This window comes from Barbus barbus (genome assembly GCF_936440315.1).
Source record: "Barbus barbus genome assembly, chromosome: 4".
Classification (NCBI taxonomy): domain Eukaryota; kingdom Metazoa; phylum Chordata; class Actinopteri; order Cypriniformes; family Cyprinidae; genus Barbus; species Barbus barbus.
The window spans coordinates 22,570,750-22,594,541 of NC_136732.1; the positions used below are offsets into that span (position 1 = coordinate 22,570,750).

The following is a 23,792-nucleotide window of genomic DNA, read 5'->3' on the forward strand; positions in this document are numbered from 1 at the left end:
ACCCGCGTTTCCGCGCGAAAAAGCGGCCCGCGCGTATTTCTCAGCTGCTAGAGACAATTCATAAAGCCCTTCCAGAGAGCGCTGTCAGATCTTAATCGCCGCTTTTATCTGTTGTTGTTTTAAATCGTGTTTTTAAATAGTCATTTTCTTTGATCAAACTCGAACTTGAAATGCCTACCAGGACCTCATTGTCTTTGCCAGAGGATGTCAAGGAACGGTACGGTGCTGTGCTGTTTTGGCCTTAATAATGCAACTATAATGATAGACTGTGTTTCATAGTTGATCACGTCACACAACAGCCGCTGTATGATGTGCTGTTTGGAGATGTAAAACATGTTAAGTTTTTACTCTAGTTAGCATTTAGCCGTGCTACAAATGCTGTAAGGTTACCCGCCATCAGCTCTCGGCGGCTGGTTGTTTTGATACGTACAAACTCGCAGGTGTCAGTCTGACTGTATTTGGCGCCAAATACACATGTGTCCGCGAGTATAGCTCTGCCCGCCTCCTGTCTCTCGCTACTCAATCACTGCTCAAGTCATTAGACCCATAACTACCGAGTCCTCCTGCGTTTAGTGTAGTTTATTCACGACAAGATCATCTGAAGTGATGTTAATAAAATAAACACCGACTTTCTCTGCATGCGTGTATAATCCTATTATAGCGTCACTCTTCTGAGACTAAAACTGTCAGCTGAAGATAAAACAAATGTTGAGATTAAATGTTGGTGCTGTGTAATGGTAATGAGATCTTTACTTTAATTTTCCCAGGCTGCAGGTGCTGGATGAAGGTGGAGACAGTTTGTCAGATGAGGTGAGGGTTGTTGGTGTCTTTTTTATTACATGTAGGCATGTCACAGAAATCTGGCAAAAAATATGCCCTTCATGTATTGTACGTTAGTAGTTTTATAAATCTTAGTGTTGCCAAAATAGTTTGAACACCTGACAGATTTGAAAATATTGAGGTTTTTTTTGCCTCCAAAATATGATTTCATTTTATAATGTTCATGAAACGTGCAGATGGTTGCTCCGAGCACAACAAATATCAGATGAAGTGAGTCGCACAGTTTTTATCCACTTTTGACTTAAATATTTGGTATGTCTGCCTTTTGCAGCAGTTATAGCAGCATCTCTCTGGCACATTGTCAATATATTTCCTGAGAAATTTAACTCATGTTATCCCATGCCTTCTGCAACTCAAGCCAAAGGCTTTCCTTTGAATGTACAATAGATCTGTACAGTTTTATTTTCCAACTCACCCAAAATTTGCTCAATGGGGGAGTTCTGGACTTTGAGGGGGCCAGTCCATCATTTTCTGTGTTTCAGCAGATTCCTTTCATTGCATGTAGTTCTGGCAATAGTTAGTTTTATGGGTATTGTAATGACCAATTCAACAAAAACAACTGAAAACTATTAAATATGTTAAGCGTTCTAACAATTTTGGCCACCACTGTCTATCTGGTCCAACAAATCCTCTTAATTTTGTTTTATCAAATCTTAATTTGTGGCACAATTTGTGTCTGGTAGTCTCATGTCCTGCCATTTATATCAAAATGTCTTAAGATAATGAAAAACATATCTTGGATTTGTGTAAAGTATTGTAGACATATTTTAGAGTTGCGCAGGCTTTCCTGTAGCTCAAACAGTTGAACATGGCAATACTAAGTTAATGGGTTTGATTTTCTAAGGAAAGCAAGAACTGATAATGTTAACGTGTACTAGGATGGGCATTTTTGGTAATTTATTTCAATCATCGATGGGTTTCAAAAACTATTAATCGAGTGCGGGGGGTGGGGCATGGCCGTAATAGAGGTAATGAAAATATCTGAAGACTGTTATGAAAATGAATGCTAAAAATAACATGAATTCATGTCTATGAAAACAAGAACACACGATTAGATGTTAGATTATGATTATGATGCAGCAGTGTTATTAAAAAAAAGAATAGCTGCCTGAGGTAAAGCTAACTTTATGCCAATAAACTGAAACCTGCTCTGACACTTCCTATGATATTAATTGGATAACTTGGATACATAACAAACGTAACATTACAACTTGTATCTGCACAAAAGGGTGCTTATGCCATAACTTTAAGTTACACGCTATCACTTTCAACAGCGGCGCTGAAACATGGGTAAGGACGGAATTTACTATAGATTTCACATCCTATAAAGTTCTCATAATGCTTGTCATGTTTATGGCAGATTTGTGCTATATTTTAATCTACATTATCAAGTAATTCCTAATCGCCTGCGTGTTTTCGAAGCCTTACGACGTACAAAAACAATTTTAATGCAAGTACGCCAACTGTTGAACAAATGACACAAAATGCTGCATTATTAGATCAGTATTTTTGAAAGAAACCTCTAAAAGCAATATGACAGTCTCAAATAACTTCATATCGGGCATTGCATTTGAGCATGAAACTAAACGCTGGTCATATGCAGCGCTTTCAGCATGTAAGTAAATGTTAATATCCCAACGCATCCTATATTAGATTAATCGGATATGCATGTAGCTAACCCAGACATCACTGTGACTTCAAAGCCAAGCTTCTCTCTTCTCATGTCTATACTTTGAACTGCATGCTGTTGCAAGCTAAACAATCAGCTCAGGGTGCCACCTAAAGTGCTGCTATAACCAATCATATTTTTTTTTTCCACGATCATCGTTTTCCTGATCGATGGTCGCTGTCACGGCTGAGTACTCGATCGCTGTTGCAGATCCCTAACGTGTACCTTGACTTAAAGCATCTGCCGAATGCATGAGTGAGTTTCAACATTTTTGTAGCTTGACTTTACAGTTTTCGTTATTCATTGTGTAGGATTGTGTAAAGGAAAAGCTCAGGTTACTGCAGGAGTTCCTGCTCGCTGATACTCAGGACCAGCTCAGAATCCTTGAGGACAAGTTAAAGAGCTCCGAGCTTTCTGCTGTGAGTTATGCTGCCCTTTCAGTTTTCCCGTCTACAACAGTTGAGAACTTGTGCTTCAACTTGATTGTATTTCTGCTCAGGAGGTTTACATATCAGAGGTGAAGGCCGTGCTGAAGAAAGCTCTGGGAGTTGTCAAAGAGGATGAAGGAGTGGAGCAGAATGGATATTCAAACAGCTTCTCTGAAAATGGGTCTCTCAAAGATGAGGGCGAGCAGGAGGGAGCCATGGATACTCAGGAGGAAGGAGATGCAATAAAGTCTCCCAGCGCCCCGAAGGGACGGGGCGGACGTCGCAGTAAAGCAGACTCTGAGCCCAAGAGTGAGTTGCAGCTTTTAATTACCCTCCATATGTTACAACAGCTACATATCTACAGTGTGTGCTGGATGTAGAATATTTAGTCTCTATTATTGGTTTTTATTTCCCCACAGAATCTCCAGCCAGTACCAGGGTCACGCGTAACTCTGCAAAACAGCCAACTATCCTTTCCATGTTCTCTAGAATGTAAGTCAACACTTTAAATGTTGTCCTTTTGTGTAAATCTGATGTGAAATGGCATTTTTGTGCTTGGGCAGTTGAAATGGGGTTTAGTTTGTATTAATCTTTAGTGTCTTTTATAAATGGCTGTTGTACCTTCATCCAATAGCCCAAAACGCAAGTCTGATGAGCTGAATGGAGAAGCCACAAATGGTGAGGCAGAAGTGAAGCCTGAGGAAGATATTACAGAGGAGGTGAGAGAGATGGGTGTATGGGTGTGTGTGTGTGTGTGTGTATATTTATTTATTTATTTATTTTTTACATTTAACGTGGTTAAGCTATCTGGAAAAATTTAATAGGAGCAATTATTATTTTTTTTCTTCCTCTGGTCAAGGTCCATGAAGAGAAACGCCTTAAAACAGAAGCTGAGAAGTGAGTTCCACACTAGCCTAGCCTTTCTCCCTATGTAATGAATCTGTGAGGTTAATCCTATCCCCTATCTCTTTCAGGCCTGATACTGAGAACACTACTAATGGCAAAATGAGGCCCGCGTCCACAGCCAAGGTGACCACGCTCATTTCATTCCCCATTTATGCTGCTGCTTGAATTTTAATGCACCAAATGAATTTCATTAATCTGCATTTTAGACCCCTCCACCAAAATGTCCTGACTGCAGGCAGTATCTGGATGATTCAGACCTCAAGTTCTTCCAGGGGGATCCTGATGATGCCGTGAGTTACGCCTTGAGCTGTTATGTAGTTTGTTTGGCTGCTGCCAATCAAGGTCTCTTTTAATTGGTTATATAAAGGAATGATTCACCCCAAAATTAAAATTGCCATTTACTCACCAGTGTCGTTCCAAATCTGTTTCTTTGAACACAATATTTTTTTTTTTTTTTTTTTTTTAAGAACCAAAGAGTTGTTGGTCCCCATTGACTTCCATAGTACAGGGTGGGCCATTTATATGGATACACCGTAATAACATGGGAATGGTTGGTGACATTAAAGTCCTGTTTGTGGCACAATAGTATATGTGAGGGGACAAACTCCTCAAGATGGGTGGTGGCCATTTAGAAGTCGGCCATCTTGACTTCCTAGTATTATCTCAGAGGAACAAACTGGATTCATTAAAGGACGGTATTCATTCTCTAACATTCGTACTGTTTTTAATATTTTATACTCGAAACAAAATAGTGTTTCCTCTGAGGTGATCATTTCGTTAGATGCCGAAAAGGCATTTGATGGGATAGAGTGGGTTTATCTGTTTAGAGCTCTGAAGGAGTTTGGTTTTGGTGAGGGATTGATATCATGGATACGTTTACTATATGTTGACCCACAAGCTTCAGTTTCTACTAATAGTGTTAATTCTGAGTATTTTACCTTATCACGGGGTACACGCCAGGGATGCCCCCTATCTCCATTACTTTTTGCCATAGCCATTGAGCCCCTTTCAATAATGCTTAGAACATTTCCTATTTTTCAAGTTATAATCCACAAGGGAATCGAACATAAATTAGCCTTATACACTGACGACTTATTACTCTACGTTACCGATCCAATTGCATCTATTCCTGAGATAATGCATCTATTAGATGATTTTGGGAAATTTTCTGGATATAAACTAAACCTGCAGAAGAGTGAATGTTTACCCATAAATCAGTCTGGCCAAAAATTAAAACAGAATGACTTACCTTTCCACTTGGAGAGTTCTAAATTCAAGTATCTTGGTGTAAATGTTACCCTTTCTTATTCTGCCTTAAAAGCAACAAATTTTGCACCGTTAGTTTCATACATGAAGTCAGCTTTTTTAAGATGGGCGGCTCTTCCATTATCTCCATTAGGTAGGATAAACGCTGTAAAAATGAATATTCTCCCCAAATTTCTTTACCTCTTTCAAGCTATTCCTTTGTTTCTACCCAAATCTTTCTTCAAGAATATAGATAAATTAATCTCCTCTTTTATATGGGCAGGTAAAACTCCTAGAGTTTCCAAAATTTTGCTTCAAAAAAATCGACTAAGTGGAGGGCTTTCCCTGCCCAATTTTATGTATTATTATTATTGGGCAGCAAATATTCAGAAGTTGGTGTTCTGGGTACAGGACTCCTCTTTACCATGGTGCAACTTAGAAGCTAAGTCTTGTATTTCATCATCTCTACCTGCTATGGTGTTCACTTCTCTTCCCATGTCCCCTTCACATTACACGGACAATCCAATAGTATGCTCTTCTCTTAAAATATTCTTTCAATTTCGACGTCATTTCAAATTTACCTCCGCATCAACCATGGCTCCAATACATAAAAATCATCTCCCCCCCCCCCCCCCCCCCCCCCCCCCAGATTCCGTATTCTCTCTCTGGGAAAAGAAAGGTCTGAAATGCTTTGAAGATCTTTTCATTAATAATGTGTTTGCAAGTTTTTCTGAATTATCGTTATCATTTAATCTACCTTCCTCTCACCTATTTCGATACTTTCAAATTAGGCACTGTGCCTCTCTGTTCTCTGGGTTTCCCTCCCTGCCTACAAAGTCCCCATGGGTGGAGGCATTTAAATTGAATCTTCATATGGGTGGGATTATCTCTAAAATATATGCAATTATCTTGTCAAAGGATAATTCTCACAACATTAAAATAATCAGGGCTTGGGAAGAGGAACTTGACCTCGAGTTTGAGGATGACTACTGGAGTAGAGTATTAGACAATGTACGTACCACCACCTCATGTGCTAGACTTAGCTTTACACAATTTAAAACGATTCACAGAGCTCACCTTTCGAAGGCAAAACTTTCTAAAATATATCCCAATGTTTCAGGCTTGTGTGATAAATGTAAACTTTCACCATGTAACCTTAGTCATATGTTTGCATTTTGTTCCAAGTTGCAAAACTTTTGGAATTCCTTCTTTAAAATACTTTCTGATGTCCTAGGGGTCGAATTAATTGTTTGCCCTTTGATTGCAATCTTTGGTGTTCCTTCTCGGTGTCAACCGTTAAGCCGGAGACAGGCTGACGTCATAGCTTTTGCATCTCTTCTTGCTAGGCGCAGAATTCTGTTGTCTTGGACCTCCCCTCAACCCCCCTCTATTTCAGTTTGGCTCAAAGATTTGGTATTACATTTACATTTAGTCATTTGGCAGACGCTTTTATCCAAAGCGACTTACAATTGGGGAATACAAAAAGCGATTCATCTTGAAGAGGCAGTCAGACAGAGGAAGTGTTCGTAACACCAAGTCTCAGTCATTGTTCAAATAAGTACAAGCTAGTAGGTGGAGAGAAAGAGAGGGAATTTTTTTTTTTTTTTTTTTTTTTTTTTTTTTTTTTTGTTTAGGATGAAGTCAAGTACTGCCGAAAGAGATGAGTTTTCAGTTGTTGCCAGGGATCCGGCGTTCCGGATAGGGGTGGGAAGATTATTCCACCAGCCAGGAATGGTGAACGAGAATGTTCTGGAGAGTGATTTTGAGCCTCTCTGTGATGGTACCACAAGGCGTCGCTCACTAGCAGATCTCAAACTTCTGGAGGGGATGTAGGTTCGTAATAGTGAGTGGAAGTAGGAGGGTGCAGAGCCTGTGGTAGATCTTTACGCAAGCATCAGTGACTTGAACTGGATGCGAGCTGCCACTGGTAGCCAGTGCAAGGAGATGAAGAGAGGTGTAACATGCGCTCTTTTGGGCTCGTTGAAGATCAGTCGTGCCGCTGCATTCTGAATCATTTGTAGAGGTTTGATTGCGTTTGATGGCAGACCAGCCAGAAGAGCATTGCAGTAGTCCAGTCTAGAAACAACAAGGGCCTGTACAAGAAGTTGCGCAGCATGCTCTGTCAGAAAGGGCCTGATCTTTCTGATGTTGTGTAGAGCAAACCTGCAGGAACGAGCAGTCTTTGCAATGTGCTCTTTGAAGGTCAGCTGGTCATCAAAGATTACACCAAGATTTCTGACCGAAGTTAATGGGGTAATCATTGAGCCGAACTGAATCGTGAAGTCATGCCGTAGAGTCGGAGTGGCAGGGAAGACCAGAAGTTCCGTCTTTGCCAGGTTGAGCTGTAGGTGATGTTCTTTCATCCACGCCGAGATGTCCGCCAGGCAGCCTGAGATATTCTTTCTAAAACTTGAAAAAATTAAGTACAATATCAGAGGTAGGGGGGAGTCTTTTTTGAAAAATGGCAGCAATTTATCACATTCTTTAATGATTTACAACATTACATTACAACATTTACAACATCTTAGACGTGGATTGAGTGGAGGTATGTACACCCCTTATTGTATCATGTTTTTCTTAATTATGCCATGCGCGTGTACGTATAAGTGTATATTTTTTTTTGGGGTTTTTTTTTTTTTTTTTGTGTACTAATTGGGGATTGTTTGTTAGGGCTGGGTAAGATTATGTACGGTGGGTGGGGTGATATAAAATGTAAAAATGCAATTTGCAACAAAAATTCTATGATCCAAAAAAAAAAGTCGGCCATCTTGGATACAACTTTTGTTTTTTCAATAGGAAGAGGGCCATGTGACACATCAAACTTATTGGTAATGTCACAAGAAAAACAATGGTGTGCTTGGTTTCAACGTAACTGTATTTGTTCATGAGTTATTTACAAGTTTCTGACCACTTATAAAATGTGTTCAATGTGCTGCCCATTGTGTTGGATTGTCAATGCAACCCTCTTCTCCCACTCTTCTAAGGGGGTCAGATCGGGAGACCTTGGGGGCCGTTCAACTGGCCCACGACGACCAATCCACTTTCCAGGAAACTGTTCATCTAGGAATGCTCGGACCTGGCACCCATAATGTGGTGGTGCACCATCAATGGAAACCTCAAGGCCACTGGATATTTGAAATTGCTACATGATGCGTTTCCCTCTTTATGCACTGAAGCTGGCACGTTCCCTGAGTTTTTCCAGCAAGATGGTGCACCACCACATTATGGGTGCCAGGTCCGAGCATTCCTAGATGAACAGTTTCCTGGAAAGTGGATTGGTCGTCGTGGGCCAGTTGAATGGCCCCCAAGGTCTCCCGATCTGACCCCCTTAGACTTATTTTTGGGGTCATCTGAAGGCAATTGTCTATGGTGTGAAGATACGAGATGTGCAGCACCTGAAACTACGGATACTGGATGCCTGTGCTGGCATTTCTCCTGCGGTGTTGCTATCAGTGTGTGAAGAGTGGGAGAAGAGGGTTGCATTGACAATCCAACACAATGGGCAGCACATTGAACACATTTTGTAAGTGGTCAGAAACTTGTAAATAACTCATGAACGAATAAAGTTACATTGAAACCAAGCACACCATTGTTTTTCTTGTGACATTACCAATACGTACCATGTTTCACATGGCCCTCTTCCTATTGAAAAAAACAAAAGTTGTATCCAAGATGGCCGACTTCTAAATGGCCACCATGGTCACCACCCATCTTGAGGAGTTTGCCCCCTCACATATACTAATGTGCCACAAACAGGACTTTAATATCACCAACCATTCCCATGTTATTATGGTGTATCCATATAAATGGCCCACCCTGTAGTGAAAGAAATACTATGGAAGTCAATGGGAACCATCAACTGTTTTATTACCAGCATTCTTCAAAATATCTATTTAAAACAGAAGAAACTCATTACAGATTTGGAACAACATGAGGGTAAGTAAATGGTCGCAATTTTAATTTTGGGGAACTCTTAGCTGATCCACATTTGCTATTTAAATTTGACTTATGCCTTTGCAACACTAATATTGAATTCAATTTGTCTCTGGTAGTTGGATGAACCTGAGATGTTGACTGATGAGCGTCTCTCCCTCTTTGATGCAAATGAGGATGGTTTTGAAAGCTATGAAGATCTGCCCCAGCACAAGATTACTAACTTCAGGTAATGAGGAAAAATGCATTGTTCTGAATGGCATTCATATTTTGTTTTTCTTCAATTATTTGACTGACACTACAATTCTCATTCACAGTGTGTATGACAAGCGTGGACACCTGTGTCCATTTGACTCTGGACTCATTGAGAAAAATGTGGAGCTGTACTTTAGCTGTGCTGTTAAGCCCATCTACGATGACAACCCATGCATGGATGGTATGTCCCAAGTTTCTTTATAGTGAACACTGACAATGTTTGCCACTTTAGGTTTAAGTGTAGATTTGTTTGCAATTTTTCTCTTTAGGTGGGGTTCCTGCCAAGAAGCTTGGTCCCATCAATGCTTGGTGGATCACTGGTTTTGATGGTGGGGAGAAGGCTTTAATTGGCTTCACCACAGGTAAATATTTCCTGAAGTAATCAGTCAGATTAGTCCATGCACATGAGAGCCAACCGGTTTTATTTCTTCTCCACAGCCTTTGCTGACTACATTCTAATGGACCCCAGAGAGGAGTACTCTGCCATTTTTGCTCTGATGCAGGAGAAGATCTACATGAGCAAGATTGTGGTTGAATTTCTCCAGAAGAACCAAGATACCACATATGAGGATCTGCTGAACAAAATTGAGGTGAGCTGATTGACATGGTCTTAGTGTGTGTGTGTGTGTGTGTGTCTGGTCCCATTGTTAACAGTGCTGACCTGTTCCTTCATGTCTTTAGACTACTGTTCCACCTGCTGGGCTTAACTTCAACCGCTTCACAGAGGACACGCTACTGCGCCATGCCCAGTTTGTGGTGGAGCAGGTGGAGAGCTATGATGAGGCTGGAGACTCAGACGAGCAGCCCATCATCATCACTCCCTGTATGAGAGATTTGATCAAGCTGGCTGGTGTTACCTTGGGCAAGAGGTGAGTTTCAGTGAAACTTCTGGATTATTTTATTATGAGCACTTGGTAATGAATGACGGATATAATGGGGACTGCTTATAATTAAAAGAACAGTGTGGCCAGGTTTTTAGACAGTTTAATACAAACCTGAAAGCCTATGCTCTTTATTTATTTTTTACTGTCTGGAACGTTTAATATAGTCCTTGGTATAATGTCACCAAAAGGTAGCCGATGTGTGCATCTTTAATGGTGGGTGTTTCTGTTCTTAGATATGTGCATAGGACCTGCTAATGGGTTTTAATGCTCTCTTTTTTCTATGAACTTTGCTAAATTGGCAAGCAGAGATGGTTATTGGCATGTTAACTGCCATTTCTGCCAAAAGCTTCACATGCTGGCAGAGAATGAATTCACATTTTCAATGATGTCTACTGTTTTAGACCAATGTGAAAATCAAGCCATTTTTACATGGCAAACGCGCAGAGCTGTAAATGTGAACTAGTGGATTGACCAAAGAATGCATTATAAAAATCTAATCTAAGATAGTAAATGACAATTGTTTAATAAATCTTTTTACTCATCCGTTTAATGTAAAGTTTATCATTTTCTCACCGATATCTGAACTTTAAGTCATGCTTTTTACAGTTATTAATTGCTAATAGTTGTTACCATAGACATTGCCCTACCCCACTGATATGGTATTTTGTTTGTGCAGGTCTTAAAGGTCGCAATGTCTTAAATTTGAACTTAAAAACATTTTTTAAAAATCCTGTAGGTACCCCGAGTAGTTGGCTGTCTGTGCAGTAAACATCAGTGCTACATAAAGGGGGTGTGGTGAAAAAAAGATAGGGAAACTTCAACACCCATAATGCACTGAGTTCAATCTGACTGTGTGAGCTGCGATACAAATGCAGAAGTACAATCTGTAGTTTTCACAAGTCTGCCAGATGACAACTTTTGCTAAAACAAATAAAATCTTGGTTCAGGTAACAAAGTTGAAATTTGTTTTAGTAAAGTGGATAAATGCGTTCGAATACAGTAATTTTCTTTTGTGTGAACCATTTCTTGAAACTATATAGTTCGTTCAATGGTTTGAAGAATTGTTCAATGGTTTGTTGGGATGTTAAGGTTCACTCATGATTGTTGCATGATCTCATGTTTCTAATGATCCTCTAACCTTTCTAAACGCAGCAGGCAGCTGTACTGGTATGTAAAGCCTGTTTCTGCAGAGTGCGTGGCTTGGTTTGATTTATTTTCTCATACGCTCAACTGCAGTAGCCTGTGTTGATGGTAAACTACTTCACTAGCTGAAAGGGGTGGGTGATGAGAACAAGAACATTTTCCATAGCTTTTTTTTCCCTTCCTCCCTGACTTGCATGGCTCTGCATAACAGATGTTAATTTGGGCTCCCATTGTTTGAATTTACAAGTTGACCATTTAGGAAAAACTAAGCCTCTGAAAGAACTGAATGTCCTTGTTCTGTAAAGCACAGAGCCGATCTGCTCAGATCTGTAAAACTGACTTTGAAGTGATATTTGCATCACCCAGTCTTGACAGACTGTCAGTCCATTGAGTGTCCTGTTGCACCCTTACATATTTCATGCATGGCTCCATTTTTTTTATTTTTTTTTGCTTGGCAGTTAGTGGTCTCTATTTGAAATGGTGTATTTGTAACTCACTACATTTTGTTTTTCAGGAGAGCAGCCAGAAGACAAGCCATCCGTCATCCCACCAAGATTGAAAAGGACAGCAAGGGCCCAACTAAAGCCACCACCACTAAACTGGTCTATCAAATATTTGACACATTTTTCTCCGATCAGATTGACCAGAACAATAAGGATGGAGGTGGTGTGAAGAGACACCGTTGTGGTGTCTGTGAGGTAGGTTGTCCAAAAATGTCCTTTTATTGCAAACTATCGCTGCAGTGTCTGTGTGACCCAGATGGGCATCATATCTTTATTTTTCAGGTGTGTCAAGCACCAGATTGTGGCAAGTGTTCAGCCTGTAAGGATATGATCAAGTTTGGAGGCAGTGGCAGAAGTAAACAGGCCTGTCAGAAGAGGAGGTATGCTAACTGTGGCCAGTCGTCATACTTGCGTAATCATTCTGCTCAGCGAAATGTCGTATTGTTTCCATGTGTTGTGAAATGAGACCAAATGTCAGTCACCAGTCAGAGTTGGTTTCTGAATTGTGTGACTAACACAACAATTGTTTAGGACTGATCTTTACTAGCTCCCTCTTGTTTTTACTAATTCAGCTGACCTGGGGGCTGTTCCATAAACCAAGATTAGAGTATAAGCCAGGCTTATTTCGGTTAGTCAGGCTTATTTTTGGTAGATTCGGTTTCATAAATCAAACTTGAAAGTTCAAACTCAGTTACCCCGGCAACTTATGCTGGCAAACTAACCTGGTCCGGAGCAGGTTAACTGTCAGGCTAAGCTGAGCTCCTCTAACTCTGACCAATAGGAATGCATCGATATTACCACTGACTCTCTCACATACAGTCAGTTTAATTTATTATCGGTCCAAAAATAAAAGTACACAGAAAAAAAACCTTAAATAATCAAATAAATAAATAGGCTACAACCAACTGTATTTAATGTATTGTGCCCAAAATGTAGGCGAATGACATTTTAACATAGTTAAATCAGAAGTTGATCAGAAGTTTCTAGCCATGCAGCCTTTCTCTCTGAATTTATGACAGCTGTGCCTTTTATGGTTATTAGAACGTTAAAACATTACAATCTAAAATGGCTCTTTAAAGCATTAAAAACACAATCAAACGTTAAAATCACTGAATTAAAAATGTAAATTTATAATAGAAATCAGAGTACATTTTAACTGACAAGAGGAACACACATTTAACTAATTTGAGCTAGTGATTAACAGTTGCTGCTATCATAAATACACTTATGTAGTAAAATTCTATGCGTCACATTTAATGTCCAACAACAAATATTTTAGCAGAATGTATATTTTATTCAGAATTCTTGCGCTAGTATTCTATTCTGCTCTGTCTGTGTAGCGCGCATGCGTGCCGCAGCGCTCGTTCTCTCGCATAAGCCTCGCCCACTCCTGACAGCTAAATGGATATATTTGCATGGCTTTCTGACATTTACAGATGTAAAAAATATACCTGTGACGTATCAGTTATGCACTGAGGAAAACACAATGTTTCAAATGCGTTAAACAGCACAAATATTCGCTGTTTGCTATGGAGGATCGATTTGATCCATGATCGACATTAAGGGCTGCTTCAGAATAAGCGTGTACTTCACATTATCCTGACTCACTGAACCTGGATAGCATTAGTCAGATTGCGTGAACTTGAATTGTCGTTTATGGAACCGCTTTAGTCCCGATTGATTTGTTAGGTTATTTCAAGTCAGGTTTTGGACTTTAATCCCCGCTTTTCTTAGCGTCTTTTATGGAACAGCCCCCTGTTCTTTCTAAACCGGTCTTTTATTTACATAATCACTGGCTTTTTTTTATTTTTATTTTTTTTAACTTATTGATTTTTAAATTTGTTTAGTGAAGGTCTGTTCTTACAGGACAGATACTGCAAGAATTTATACATTGATTTTGCCAGTAGTTAGTAACACATCGGCTCAGGAAGGAGTGAACCTAAATTCTCAATGTTTTAACTTCTGTGTGTGTTCAGATTTTTGGTGTCCGAAAACGTTGTTTCAATCTGTCCTTATTGTTGCTTTTGTAGTGCCTCGTGTTAATGTTTGTTTCATATCTGTGCTCAGTGCTGTGACTAATGCTAATAAAGCGCAGAATCATCTTAGTCAGTTTGATGCCCCCTGATGTACAGAGTGAGAATAGGAAAACCATTTTAAGAAGCACTTTATTTCCTGCCAGTTTGTTATCCAGCTCAATGGCCTTGGATTTGTTTGCTGGAATAAAGCTAAATGGGTGTTTTGTCCCCTGTCCAGATGTCCCAACCTGGCAGTGAAAGAAGCTGAGGACGATGAGAATGTGGATGAGGAGGAAGTTTTGCCGGTTCTTAAGGAGACAAAGAAAATGTCTCAGGCAAAGAAGAAAAAACAGACGAAGAATAAGATCAGCTGGGTGGGCGAGCCCATCAAGGTATGTGATCTCTTACAATACTTCTAGGAAATCGACATTCAGGATCTTATTGATGTTGTCATTTCAGACTGATGGAAGGAAGGAGTACTACATGAAAGTGCGTGTGGAGAATGAGGTGGTGGAGGTGGGAGACTGTGTGTCTGTGAGCCCTGCTGACCCATCACATCCCCTCTACTTGGCCAGGTAACCTTTATTGAAGCGCATCTGTGTTCTTGGCACCATATTGCCTTAAATTGGTAAGCCAACGTTTTCCCTGTGCTTTTTATAGGATTACGGCGTTGTGGGAGGACGGTGATAAGATGTTTCATGCGCACTGGTTTTGCCGTGGCACTGATACGGTTCTTGGAGAGTCATCGGACCCTCTTGAGCTCTTCCTTGTGGATGAGTGTGAAGATATGCAGCTGAGTTTCGTCCAAGGCAAGGTCGACGTCCTCTATAAGGCTCCATCTGACAACTGGTTCATGGAGGTACAAATCCTGAAGTCTGCTCTACATTTGTCTATAACAAACTGAGCAGGAGGTATTAATATTTGTATGCTTTCAGGGTGGAATGGATGATGACATTAAAGTGATCGAAGATGATGGCAAGAGCTTCTTTTATCAGCTCTTGTATGATGGTGAATGTGCTCGCTTTGAGTCTCCTCCTAAGGTCACGCCGTCAGAGGACCGCAAGTATAAGTGAGTGCCTCTTTTAGATCTCGTCTTTCGTACAGATCAGTTTTTCTGTGCGTACATTTTAATACGCTTTATGGCAGGTTCTGTGCCAGCTGTGTAAGGAATAAGGAACGAGAGGTTCAGGAAGTGCCTAGTGTGTATGAACCCCTGGAGGATGAGGAGAGTGACTCTAAAATCTTCTATGGTTTGGCAACCCTGAAGGGCGAGCAGTACAGAGTAGGGGACAGTGTCTATCTCCCCCCAGACACCTTTAATTTTGCGTAAGTTTTTTTTTTTTTTCTTCTCCCTGCTTTAAAAGTATTCGGAGTAATTTTGTTTTATTAAAGGGATGTTTTCCCTTTTAGGTTGAAGGTTGCAAGCCCAGTGAAGCGTTCTCACAGGAAGGATGATGTTGATGAAGATCTGTACCCAGAATACTATAGGAAGTCCTCAGATTACATCAAGGGCTCAAACCTAGATGCACCAGAGCCCTTCCGTGTTGGGCGCATCAAAGAAATCTTCTGCAGCAGACGCAGTGATGGAAAGCCGGACAGAATGGAGATCAAACTGCGCATCTATAAATTTTACAGGTGACATTTTCTTTCTCTTCAAGCAGTTCGTTTGGCTAATCAGTTTCTTTAAGTACAACCTTTAGCTTCAAGTTTCCACTAAGGCTGTATATAAACCTCACCGGAGTTCTTTTGATGATGACTGTTGCTTTCAGGCCTGAAAACACTCATAAAGGACCAAAGGGTGCCTACCATTCTGACATAAACCAGCTCTACTGGAGTGATGAAGAGGGGACTGTAAACATGGCAGAAGTGCTGGGCCGCTGTCAAGTGGAGTATGCAGAGGACCTGGTGGAAAGCGTGCAGGACTATTCGAGCAGAGGACCTGATCGCTTTTATTTCCTAGAGGTGAGGATGAGGGATAGGTGTTAAAGAGCAAAAATATGGTGGCATTGATCCAATGAGCCATGGTGCACCTATTTTTCTTCCCAGCTGACCTGGCAAACTTTCACTAAAGCATTGGGGAGGTTTTTTTTTTTTTTTGTCATCAAGGTTTTTGTTTTCTTTAGGCATACAATGCCAGGACGAAGAGCTTTGAGGATCCTCCCAATCATGCCCGATCAGCAGTGCATAAGGGCAAAGGGAAAGGAAAGGGGAAAGGTAACCGTTTGATTTATAACTTTGAGATAAGTCATGGTCACTTATTTAATTGTAGTTCTCTGAACTGTTTATTTAGCTTGAGATTGCTCATGAATGCATTGTTTAAAAATCATGACTGCCTGTGGGGGACCAAAAACAGCCAAAATGTTTGTGTATTGTAATTTTCTGCAGGTAAAGGGAAGGGTAAAGCAGCCTCACAGGAATCGCAGGATCAGGAGCCGCAAGAGACGACAGTCCCCAAACTACGCACACTGGATGTGTTCTCTGGCTGTGGTGGTCTCTCTGAGGGTTTCCATCAAGCAGGTTGGTCCTCCATTCAAACCTGTATCTGAAACCTATATTGTGTTGCAGGGGTTTTCAGTTAAAGTTTCCTTCCCAGTGAAGTATGTTGTAAAAAGATCCTTAACTGTCAAAATAGTCATCAAATTATTTAATCCGCTCAATCTGTAATTTAAGTGCTTTACATCTTTAGCGGCTGAGAGAAGCAGCGCACACTGAGCTGAAAGGGCTTGAAATGAATGTAGAAACTGTAAGCTGGACAGGCAGTCCACTCTGAGGACCCCTGTTGTGTTGTATTTTATACATTTCTTTTCCCAAACACCAGATATCTCCGAGACAAATTGGGCCATAGAGATGTGGGATCCTGCTGCTCAGGCGTTCAGGTTGAACAACCCAGGCACCACAGTCTTCACAGAGGACTGTAATGTCCTGTTGAAGCTGGTGATGTCTGGAGAGAAGACCAACTCTCTTGGACAGAAGCTGCCGCAGAAGGGGGATGTGGAGATGCTCTGCGGTGGGCCGCCCTGCCAAGGCTTCAGTGGAATGAACCGCTTTAACTCGCGCACGTACTCCAAGTTCAAGAACTCGTTGGTTGTTTCGTATCTGAGGTTAGCAGAATGAGTTTTTGCTCGTGAAAATGAGGTTGTTCTGCGTGTTAGGAAACATGCTGTTAAATGCATTTACCATTGTGAATGTTTTTTTTTTTTCCTCTTTTCTTTCAGTTACTGTGACTACTACAGACCCAAGTTCTTCCTGCTGGAGAACGTGAGGAACTTTGTGTCATTCAAGCGCTCCATGGTCCTGAAGCTCACGCTGCGCTGTCTAGTTCGCATGGGCTACCAGTGCACCTTTGGTGTGCTACAGGCAAGTTAAACTAAGTATTAATGAAGTGGTCGTGTGATCTCAACATGGGTGTTTTTTTTTGTTTTTTTTTAAAAGGACTAAAACTCTAAGCAAAGGACTGTGTGCAATATTATCCATCTTTCCCTTTTTAATCACTTTAATTTGTCTTTTAATGTCTGACTTCGGCAGGCAGGGCAGTATGGGGTGGCCCAGACCAGACGCAGGGCGATCGTCCTGGCTGCAGCCCCGGGTGAAAAGCTGCCCCGCTTCCCTGAACCCCTTCATGTGTTTGCCCCACGTGCTTGTTCTCTTAGTGTGGTGGTTGATGAAAAGAGATATGTCAGCAATGTCACTCGGTAAGCATTTGGTGTTACCCCAATTGTGTAAATTCTGTTGTCACTTGAGCAAATTCTGGTTCCTGCTCTAATCTTATCACACAATTAATTTTTTTTGTCCAGTGGAAACGGAGGCATTTATCGCACCATCACAGTGCGGGACACAATGTCTGACCTCCCAGAGATCCGAAACGGGGCCGCAGCTCTGGAAATTTCCTATAACGGCGAGCCGCAGTCCTGGTTCCAGAGGCACATTCGTGGCTCTCAGTACCAGCCCATCCTCAGGGACCACATCTGTAAGGTCAGTTCCTTCACCTTGAAGGTGTTTTGGCATTTGGAAAAGAGTTACGGGACTCATCAGTGGCTTTCATAAACCCAGTGTTATTTTTCCATTTGACTTGCAGGGTGTACTTGTATAAAAGCTACAGTTGTTTTTCTGTTAGTTTCCTGTGAGACCTACAGGAAGTTAGTCAGCAGGTTAAAATTCTTATCTAACCCTTAATGTGTCATTTAAAGATGAAGAGGATGTTTGACTTCTGAATGTGTCAAATTAAGTCTTGTGAAGAGAAAAGGCACCTTGCCTTAAACCACAAGTGTAGCAGTTTTAAATAGTTGGTTTTGTGTTGTAGGACATGAGCGCCCTGGTGGCGGTCCGTATGCGCCACATTCCTCTGGCTCCTGGCTCTGACTGGAGAGATCTGCCCAATATTGAGGTGCGGTTGCGGGATGGCACCACCACAAAAAAGCTTCGCTACACCCACTTCGACAAAAAGAATTGCCGCAGTGGCACTGGTGCCCTGAGAGGAGTGTGTTCCTGTGTTGAGGGTTGGTCCTTTCCAATAATTCAATGAGATGGAGGTTTTTTTTGTTTGTTTTTTTTCCCCAAATGATCGAAATCCTGACTTGTTGTCTCATTGCACAAGGAAAACCATGTGACCCTGCAGACAGGCAGTTCAACACGCTGATTCCCTGGTGTCTGCCTCACACGGGTAACCGCCACAATCACTGGGCCGGTCTATATGGCCGTCTGGAATGGGACGGGTTCTTCAGCACTACAGTTACCAATCCTGAGCCTATGGGCAAGCAGGTATTGCCAACATGCCATATGCTAACCAGTCACGATATGAATTGTAACACTAATCTGTAAAAGTTGTATCGTTGCAATTATACTGGTAACTGTTTACAGGGACGTGTCCTCCACCCTGAGCAGCACCGTGTGGTGAGTGTCAGGGAATGTGCACGCTCCCAGGGATTCCCAGACACCTACCGCTTTTTTGGTAACGTCTTGGACAAACACAGACAGGTATGATGCCTGTGCTAAAATGGGTTTGTTTTTTTTGTTTTTTGTTTTTTTGTGGGTGGTGGTTTGGAGGAGGGGGGGGGTAGTAGTATCACTAATCCATGACCTTATGTTTCTCAGGTTGGTAATGCTGTGCCTCCACCCCTCTCCAAAGCCATCGGCCTGGAAATCAAGAAGTGTGTGCAAGGAAAGACGAAGGAGAATGCTGCAGGTGAATTTTTTATTTTATTTTTTTAAAACCTCTCAAGACCCTGCGACCTCATATGAGGACAATATATTTTTAATTCTGGATGTCCTGTACACAGAGCACATTCAGGGCTTTTCAGAGAGGCTAAATGATTGGATGTTTCACCTAGTGTTGTCACGATACTGGAATTTCTAACTTCGATACGATACCTTGAAAAATATCGATACCATTTTCGATACCACGGTGAAAAAAACTGCCACAATATTAAGGGGGTAATTTTTTTTAATTTAAAGATAAATGTAACAAGTCGAGAACATGCGGTATATTTTACATGAACAAATGTCTTGAGGTACTGCATTTGTTTATTTATTAATCTTTTATTAATCTTAGTTAAATGTTAATTGAAACTAACGTTTACTAATACATGTACTAATTAAAATCCAAAGTTCTATGTTGATTATCATTTGCTTCATAACCAAAATATTTCCAGATATAGGGCCCTATGAAATCCATTTTATTTTTTTCTACATTCAATATTTTCCATTTTAATTTTTCTGGATTCCATTTTTTCCCGTTTGAATTTCTGGACTCTTTTTTTTTTTTTTTTTTTTTTTTTTTTTTTTTTTTTTTTTTTGTTTAATGGTCAAATTAAATGCTATTAATCTAAAAGCATGTCTAATTCATTAAAATCATGAAAATTATACAATTTAACATTTAATTTATTAAAAGTGTAACAAAAATGACACGTTTAGGGCCGTATGAAATGTTTTATTTTTTCTCACCTTATGTTTTAGCATGTCTATTATTTGAATGCATACAAACAATTTATTTATTCTTACAGTAGCCTTATGAAATGTGTTTTCCCCTCAGAAATTCTGTTGTGTATTTAAATTTGACTGGATATCAGATGAAAGCATAAAACAATTTTAATTAATTTATATTTGAATTAATGAAAATTAAACATTTAAATTTTTGGCAAATGGAGGGGATTTACTATTAAAATTAAAATATTTTGTGATTATCTCTTTAAAAAAAATAACAGTAGTAGTAGTAGTAGTAGTATGTACATTCTACTAAATAATAGTAATATAGCCTATTTCTGGCACACGGTCTTTAATAGGCTAAGTTAAAACGAACTTTTATTTTGACGGGTTGCCGTGAATACTTCTAAAGTTCTGTGTGTGTATGATATGATGCTAGTTTTACTCAAATTAAATGGTAAAGTGCCTTTCAGATCAGTTCTGGAGATATTGTTGATGTATTTATGTCTTCATTGAGATGGCAGACGCTGAAATCACCGCGAGCGCCACATTAGTAAACACAACCGCACGTGCAGCACATTCACACAGAGACGCGCAGAACATGCAGGATTCATATTTAAATCGACTTTTGCAGCTTAATATTTACAGATACTAGTCCATATCGCGATTTGATTTAAGAGTAATGACGTACTTTTAATTCATCCAAACTTTGACAAATTCCGTGACATTCCGCGTTAAACTGTAAATTCCGTTTTTATGACTGGATTCCGTGCATCGCGGAGATCATAGATCCCTACAGATAGCGCTCCTGCTGTGTTCTTTAACAACCAGAGCAGTCATCTTTCTATTCACTTCACTTTTGCTATTTAACCAGAGCGAAGGAGACGAGTGCGGTCACGTGTGGTGCTTGTCCAGCGCCTTTGGAGAGAAGTGAAAGTGACAGCTCGGCTAGTATCGGTGTATCGATACTTCGGGAAATTAATATTGGTACCGTTCAGATATTTCAGTATCGATATTTATCGAAATATCGATATTTTTGACAACACTAGTTTCACCATGACCACTCCCTCTCATTTGTCTTCAAAAATGTCTGAAATTAATTTAGTGACATTCTTATGGAAATATAATATTTTGTAATTATTTAAATGTCTATTTTTTTTAATTTGTCATAAATCAACATCTCAGGAAAATGTTATGGGGTTTCAAATCAAAATATGACTGTTTCGAAACAGGATGTTGATTTCATACATGTCCTCATATGAGGACACCGTGACTAAAAGCATGTTTGTTATGCATTTTGGGAGACATAACAAATGAATAGGGAAAGAAATTATTTCAATTTTCTTTGCAATATTATATATGACAATCTTGTCAATTACTCCCATTATTACACTACTTTTTTCATTACATGTTCACCCAAAAACACACAGGTGCATCTCAATAACTTAGAATGTCGTGAAAGTTCATTTTTTCTTGTAAGTTATTTTAAAAAGAAACTTTAATATATTTTAGATTCATTACATGTAAAGTGAAACATTTCAAAGTTTTGTTTTAATTTTGATGATTAGAGCTTACAGCTCATGAAAGTCAAAAATCAGTATCTCAAAACATTAGAATATTTACATTTGAGTTTCAATTAATGACCATCCCTACAGTATAAATTCTGTGGTTTCCCCATTATTCTGGGGAAACCACAATAATGGAGAAGACTACTGACTTGGCAATGATCCAGAAGACTAACATTGACGCCCTCCACAAAGAGGTTAAGTCACAGAGGGTCATTACTGAAAGGTGTGGCTGTTTACTGAGTGCTGTTTCAAAGCATATTAAATGCTGGAAGGAAGAATTTGGGTAGGAAAAGGTGCACAAGCAACAGGGATGACCGCAAGCTTGAATAATGTCAAGCAAAGCTGATTCAAACATTTGAGAGAGCTTCACAAGGAGTGGACTGAAGCTGGAGTCAGTGCATCAAGAGTCACCACGCTCAGATGTCTTCAGGAAAAGGGCTACCAAGACACTTGTGAACCAGAGACCACGTCAGAAGCGTCTTACCTGGGCTAAGGAGAAAAATGTGGAAATCAAGGTCCCAGAGTCTGGAGGAAGAGTGGAGAAGCACAGAATCCATGTTGTTTGAAGTCCAGTGTGAAGTTTCCACAGTCAGTGAGGATTTGGGCTGCCATGTCATCTGCTGGTGTTGGTCCACTGTGTTTTCTGAAGTCCACAGTCAACGCAGCCATCTACCAGGAAATTTTAGAGCACTTCATGCTTCCTTCTGCTGACAAGCTTTATGGAGATCCTGATTTAATTTTCCAGCAGGACTTGGCACCTGCCCACACAAAAGCTGGTTCAATGACCATGGTGTTACTGTGCTTGTCTGACCTGAACCCCATAGAGAATCTATAGGGTATTGTCAAGAGAAAGATGAGAGACACCAGACCCAACAATGCAGATGACCTGAAGGCCGCTATCAAAACAACCTGGGCTTCCATTACACCTGAGCAGTGCCACAGGCTGATTGCCTCCATGCCACGCCGCATTGATGCAGTAATTAAAGCAAAAGGAGCCCCTACCAAGTATTGACTACATATACAGGAAATGAACATACTTTCCAGAAGGCCAACAATTCACTAAATTTTTTTTTATTATTTTTTATTGGTCTTATGAAGTATTCTAATTTGTTGAGAGTGAATTGGTGGGTTTTTGTTAAATGTGAGTCTAAATCATCACAATTAAAAGAACCAAAGACTTAAACTACTTCAGTCTCTGTGCATTGAATTTATTTAATACACGAGTTTCACAATTTGAGTTGAATTACTGCAATAAATGAACTTTTCCATGACATTCTAATTTATTGAGATGCACCTGTATGCAAATTAGATTATATATAATGCATCTATAAACAATGAGAACCTGTTTATGGCCATTTTGCAGAAAGAAAAATAGTATATTGAATCATTCTGTTAGAACATGGTTGAGAATCGTCTTTTATACAAAGTTTTTGGGGGGATCCTGAAAACTAAAAATGTATTGGTGATTTTAAAATCCGTTTTTGCTTGTTCATGTCGTTTTGTTTTTAAGAAATTGAGTCCCGATGTCCTCTACTGAGGACATAGCATAACTCATGAATGAAATATCATATATATATATATATATATATATATATATATATATATATATATATATACATTTTATTATTTTTTTTTGTTTTTTTTTTTTTCTCCTTTCACTTGTCTCAGGAGGTTGAATCAAGTCCTTGTTGATCTCACTATTAGACTGTTTAATCTGTTCTTCAACTTCTTCCTCAGAGCCTGTGAAGCAGGAGAAGATGGAGGTTTGCAACTAAAGCCATCTCTCCATAAAATCACAGCACATTTACATTGTGTTTGGGAACGTCTTGACTCATAAGCCCATTAAACTCATTCCATTTATCCATAAGCTGGTCCGGAGCTGGCCACTTGAGTGGCGTCTGTGCAGTGCCATTATGTGATGTTTTATCAATTTCTAAATGTGATTTTAACCGTGTATTTGCAATTATCCACTCTGAGACAGTGGTATTAAATCTATGTAGTTTTTATATGTTGTAATATTTCAAATAAAGCTCTTATTCAATGGTTTAAATGTTTTCAAATGGATTTTTTTTTTTTTTTTTTTTTTTGTCTGAAATCTGGTAAGTGGTCCCAAGGGGGAAGTGTTTTGTAGCTTAAATGACCACCGAGTGATGCTGACTCATGATCGGAGATCTCCGTGACCTTTTAGTGTAGGCTGCGATTGGTTGCGAAATTTTGGATGAGGGTTTTTGAGGGGGTTGGTTAATTTTCTTGGCATGCTGTCAATTACTGCAATGTGAGCTCACTCCTTACTGTGTAATGAAAAGGAAGTTACACTTGCAATAGCACCCTAACAGGCGAGAGGACGATGTGTGATTTTTGTTTTTAAAGCACAATGGGTTCTTCAGTTAAATATCTTGAGCCTGTGGGGGGGGGGGGGGGGGAGAAGGTAACACTATTTTTAATGTGTCCTCGTTACATGTACTTACTAATATAATAGTGTAT

General features: G+C 40.0%; 2 protein-coding genes across 3 annotated transcripts in view; both read left to right on the forward strand.

Annotated features, from left to right (window-relative positions):
* LOC306869039 (DNA (cytosine-5)-methyltransferase 1-like) lies at window positions 1–23,362 on the forward strand. Of its 2 annotated transcripts, none has more exons than XM_079415605.1 (34): window positions 1–217; window positions 768–810; window positions 2,821–2,928; window positions 3,009–3,246; window positions 3,357–3,429; window positions 3,572–3,656; window positions 3,797–3,834; window positions 3,912–3,966; window positions 4,050–4,133; window positions 9,141–9,250; window positions 9,339–9,457; window positions 9,546–9,638; window positions 9,715–9,866; window positions 9,958–10,145; window positions 11,818–12,001; window positions 12,089–12,186; window positions 14,060–14,213; window positions 14,281–14,396; window positions 14,482–14,680; window positions 14,757–14,890; window positions 14,968–15,147; window positions 15,232–15,456; window positions 15,591–15,783; window positions 15,945–16,035; window positions 16,207–16,338; window positions 16,640–16,922; window positions 17,037–17,178; window positions 17,347–17,513; window positions 17,616–17,793; window positions 18,122–18,317; window positions 18,416–18,579; window positions 18,679–18,795; window positions 18,913–19,003; window positions 23,046–23,362. In XM_079415605.1, the coding sequence occupies exons 1-34, from the start codon at window positions 171–173 to the stop codon at window positions 23,081–23,083; spliced, it is 4,515 nt and encodes a 1,504-aa protein (XP_079271731.1). In that variant the 5' UTR covers window positions 1–170; the 3' UTR covers window positions 23,084–23,362. The 2 variants fall into 2 exon arrangements, with proteins under 2 accessions (XP_079271731.1, XP_079271732.1); XM_079415606.1 differs by having other exon boundaries at window positions 17,037–17,182; window positions 17,351–17,513; window positions 23,046–23,355.
* The window catches only part of LOC306869044 (vascular cell adhesion protein 1-like), a 709,597-nt gene that overhangs the window by 629,078 nt on the left and 56,727 nt on the right, over window positions 1–23,792 (forward strand). The window lies entirely within an intron of this gene.

Bases quoted from the DNA above. Each gene is read 5' to 3' on its own strand.
- LOC306869039 (XM_079415605.1), top strand. From the start codon at position 171: ATGCCTACCAGGACCTCATTGTCTTTGCCAGAGGATGTCAAGGAACG. The intron at 811-2,820 runs GTGAGGGTTGTT...TTCATTGTGTAG, and splicing joins GAGACAGTTTGTCAGATGAG to GATTGTGTAAAGGAAAAGCT. The intron at 9,639-9,714 runs GTAAATATTTCC...TCTTCTCCACAG, and splicing joins TTTAATTGGCTTCACCACAG to CCTTTGCTGACTACATTCTA.